The 4,695-nt window shown below is 18.9% G+C and overlaps 2 protein-coding genes across 2 annotated transcripts; one reads left to right on the forward strand and one right to left on the reverse strand.

The window, feature by feature from the left end:
* The first annotated feature begins 114 nt into the window (after window positions 1–114).
* LOC128888289 (cytochrome c oxidase subunit 3-like) lies at window positions 115–907 on the forward strand. Its single transcript, XM_054144990.1, is given in 1 exon segment — window positions 115–907. A coding segment is annotated over 1 exon segment (777 nt). The 3' UTR covers window positions 892–907.
* Window positions 908–3,494: 2,587 nt separating this feature from the next.
* On the reverse strand, window positions 3,495–4,543 carry LOC128888290 (NADH-ubiquinone oxidoreductase chain 4-like; the record flags this gene model as incomplete). Its single annotated transcript, XM_054144991.1, is given in 1 exon segment — window positions 3,495–4,543. A coding segment is annotated over 1 exon segment (1,049 nt), but the record flags the coding sequence as incomplete, so codon positions are not given.
* Between the last annotated feature and the right edge of the window lie 152 nt (window positions 4,544–4,695).

Here is a 4,695-nt window from a genome sequence, read left to right on the forward strand (position 1 = left end):
CCCCCTAGCTATTGTAATTCAAAATATACTAATATTACTAGAGATTTCTGTTTCTATTATTCAATCATATGTATTCTCTATTCTTAGAATTTTGTACTTTAATGAAGTGAATTAATGACAATCAATCAAAATCATCCTTTTCACCTAGTAACTATTAGTCCATGACCTTTAATTTCATCTTTAAATTTAATAAATCTTCTAATTAGAATATTAAATTGATTTTTATTAAATAATTATATATTCATTATAATAAGATTAATTCCTATAATTATATCGATTTATCAATGATGACGAGATGTTATTCGAGAAAGAACATACCAAGGGTGACACACTCTTTCAGTATATAAATTAATAAAATTTGGAATAATCTTATTTATTGTATCTGAACTATTTTTTTTTATTTCCTTTTTCTGAACATATTTTCATAGATCAATTTCTCCAAATATTGAGATTGGATCAATTTGACCTCCTAAAATAATTACTATATTTAATCCTTATGATATTCCTTTATTAAATTCAATTATTTTAATTTCATCAGGATTAACAGTTACTTGAAGACATCATTCTTTAATTAATAATAAAATTGATAAAAGAATATTTAGATTACTAATAACTATTATTTTAGGAATTTATTTCTCCAGATTACAGGCAATTGAATATTTTGAAGCAAGATTTTGCTTTAATGATAGAATCTTTGGCTCAATTTTTTTTATAATAACAGGATTTCATGGATTACATGTAATTATTGGAATTTTATTTTTAACTAGATGTTATATTCGATTAACTAAAAATCATTTTTCTAAAATACATCACTTTCACTTTGAAGCTGCCTCGTGATACTGACATTTCGTTGATATTATTTGATTATTTCTTTATATTTCTGTTTACTGATGAATATTTAATTAAATATACACATAGTATAATAATTACATTTAATTTCCAATTAAATAATTTCATTTATAATAAAATGAATATGTATAATTTTAACTTTAATTTTCATTCTAACAGTCATAATTATTATCCCTATAATTATCATAATTATAAATCTATTTCTATCGATAAATATAAAAAAAAGGCGAGAAAAAAATTTACCTTTTGAATGTGGATTTGACCCATTAACTAGATCTCGATTACCATTTTCTATTCAATTCTACATAATTACCTTAATATTTTTAATCTTTGATATTGAGATTATTTTAATAATTCCTATAATAAAAGTTATTAGTTTATATTACCCTTTAAATACAAGATTAACATTTGTATTATTTTTAGTAATTTTAATTTTTACTTTATGATTAGAATGATCCTTTAACTTTTTAAAATGAATCAATTAACCAATTTAAATATATATAGATTAACTGCTAAATTAATCAATTTTTAGTTCGAAATTAAATGTAAATTTTACTTTATATATGGATATTAGTTAATTTATAATAATAATATTGCATTTTATAGTAATTAAGCTAATTTAATATATCTAATTTAATTAAAACCAAAAAGAGGTAAATTATTGTTAATAATTTAATTGAAGTAATTTCTAATTAAAGAAATAATTTCTTAGAACTTCTAATTCAAAAAAAATGTTTAATCATTATTATTTCCCCTTATTTATATAGTTTAACAAAAACGTTATAATTTCACTATAAGGTTAATTTAACTAATTTATAAATATTTAAAAATTATTAAGTTACCTCAATATCTTCAATATTGTGCTCTAGTTAAGCTATTTAAATTTAAAAACCTAAAAATATAATCAAAATTATTAAAAAATAAAATAAAATTAAATTATTCAAATTTATCACTATTTTATTAAATTTTAGTTTAATTAAAAAAATCAAATTTAACCACTTAGTAAAATATAACCCTATTATTCATTCTATTCATCCCTTTTCAATAATAATCTCATAATTAAAAATTAAATTAAAAGTATCTAAATAAATAATTTTATTTAAGTTATTCAAAAAAAACATCCTTGAAATAAAATTAAATACCAAATTATTAATGTATGTTTTTAAGTAAAAATTTAATCCTATATACACCCCTAAAATATAAAATTCTAAAATTATTCATTTATCTAATAATCTTATTGAATAATAAAATTTATTAAATATTAAATTTAAAAAATTAAATCCATAAAAAACTATATAATTAAATAAAATTAATAAACTAAAAACAAAAAATTTAGATTCATGAAAATTTATATAAGTATTAAAATTAAAATTCCCAACTATTAAAAACATTATCAATCGAATTCTATACCTAATAGTTAATAGTATGGAAACAAAAAACATAAAAATGAATATAAAATTTAACTTATAATTCATAATTAATTCAATAATTAAATCTTTTGAATAAAATCCTCTAAAGTAAGGAAAACCTATTAATCTAAACAAACTAAATATTATAATTAAACTTTTTGTTGGATAAATTACTATTATACTTTTATAATTACGCATATCTTGATCATTATTTATTGAATGAATAAAATCACCCGCACATAAAAATATTAAAGATTTAAATAAAGCATGAATAATCAAATGAAAAAAAGCTAATTCATAAAATCCTATTATTAATACTATTATTATAAATCTTAATTGACTTAAAGTTGACAATGCAATAACTTTTTTTAAATCAAACTCAAAATTAGCTATAATACCCGCTATAAATATAGTTATAATAAATAAATTTATTAAGTAAATATTTAAATTTAAATATAAAGTAAACTCATGAAATCGAATTAATAAATAAACCCCAGCAGTTACTAGAGTTGAGGAATGAACTAAAGAAGAAATAGGAGTAGGAGCAGTTATAGCCGCCGGAAGTCAGGAAGAAAAAGGCAACTGAGCTCTTTTTGTTAATGCTGCCAAAATTAGCATAATTCTAATTATTCTTATATTAAAAAAATATAATATTAAATTTCAAGAACCATAGACTGAACATAAACAAATTCCTATTAATAATCCAATATCACCTAATCGATTACATATAATAGTTAATATACCCGAATTATAGGAAATTATTCTATTGTAATAAATTACTAAACAATAAGAAATCAATCCCAGACCATCTCAACCTAGTATAATTCTTAAAATTCTCGGACTTAAAATTATTAAACATATTGAAATAATAAATAAAATTAATAAATAATAAAATCGTTTAATAGTTAAATCTAAACATATATATTCTAAACTATAAAATATTACTATACTTGAAATAATTATTACAACTCTAATAAATAATAACCTATAAATATCCAAAAACATAATGTAACTAAATTTTATCGATATAAAATACAATATATCCCACTCTAAAATATAAAAAAATATATTTATATAAGTATATAGTCTAGTTAAACCAAAAATTAAATTTAATAAAAATATAATAACCCCAAAAATGAATATATTATATAAAATAATCTAAAGTTATAAACATCAATGAAACCACAATTCATTATTTTAAATTAAACTATTTAAATACAATTAAAAATCAAATATAAATAAATTTAAAAATAAAATATTCAGAGGAACTCAATGAATAATTAAAATATAAAAATTTAATATGTTATTCCCTCCAATGTTTAGATAAAAATTAATTTTACCATGCTGAACATATCTAAATAAATACAAAGTATATAAAAATGAAAAAAAACATAAAAATATTAGCAATAAAATTAAAATTTTATTGATTAATACTAGACTTATTAATAAAAGTACTTCTCTAACTAAATTTAAAGAAACAGGGGCAGATATATTAGAAGAACATAATAGAAACCAAATTAATCTTATTGAAGGTAAAAATATTATAAACCCTTTATTTAAAATTATTAAACGACTATTACTCTCCTGATAACAAATATTAACCAAATAAAATAATCCTGAAGAGCATAATCCATGAGCAATTATTATTATATAAGCTCCTAATATACCTATCTTTAAAAAAGTTATTATTCCACAAAGTAATAAATTTATGTGAACTACAGATGAATATGCGACTAATACCTTTATATCAATTTGTCGAATACAAACAATTCTAATATAAATTCTACCTAATATGCTAAAAATTAGCAATCAAAATTTTAAATTAATAAAATTTACAAAAAATATTCTTATAAATCGTAATAACCCATATGTTCCTATTTTCAACAAAATTCCAGCCAAAATTATTGACCCAAATACAGGTGCTTCAACATGAGCTTTTAATAATCACCCATGGAATAAAAATATTGGAATCTTAATAAAAAATGATATAACTATATATATAAATATAAATTTATTCAACAATAAACTATTAACATTTAATATTAACTCTAGTATAAAAAACACATTTATATTAAAAAATATTGAAAAAAAAAATATAAATATTAATAAAGGCAAAGAAAAAAACAAAGTATAAAATATAAAATAATAACCAGAAATTAACCGAATATTACCAACCCCCCAATATAAAATAACTATAAATATTAAGGTTAATCTAAACTCATAGTAAAAATAAAAATTTATTAAATCTATAGATAAAAAAATTATAAATAAAACTATTAGTAAAGCTAAAAACAATAATACACATAATTCTTTATACAAAATATTATTTAAAATTAAAATAATACACCCGGTAATTATAACACTTAAAAATAAAAGCCCATAAGAGTAAATATTTACCCCCAAAATTGATTCTATTATTGTCCATTCGACAAAAAAA

Source organism: Hylaeus anthracinus, unplaced genomic scaffold, assembly GCF_026225885.1.
Source record: "Hylaeus anthracinus isolate JK02 unplaced genomic scaffold, UHH_iyHylAnth1.0_haploid 11990, whole genome shotgun sequence".
NCBI lineage: Eukaryota > Metazoa > Arthropoda > Insecta > Hymenoptera > Colletidae > Hylaeus > Hylaeus anthracinus.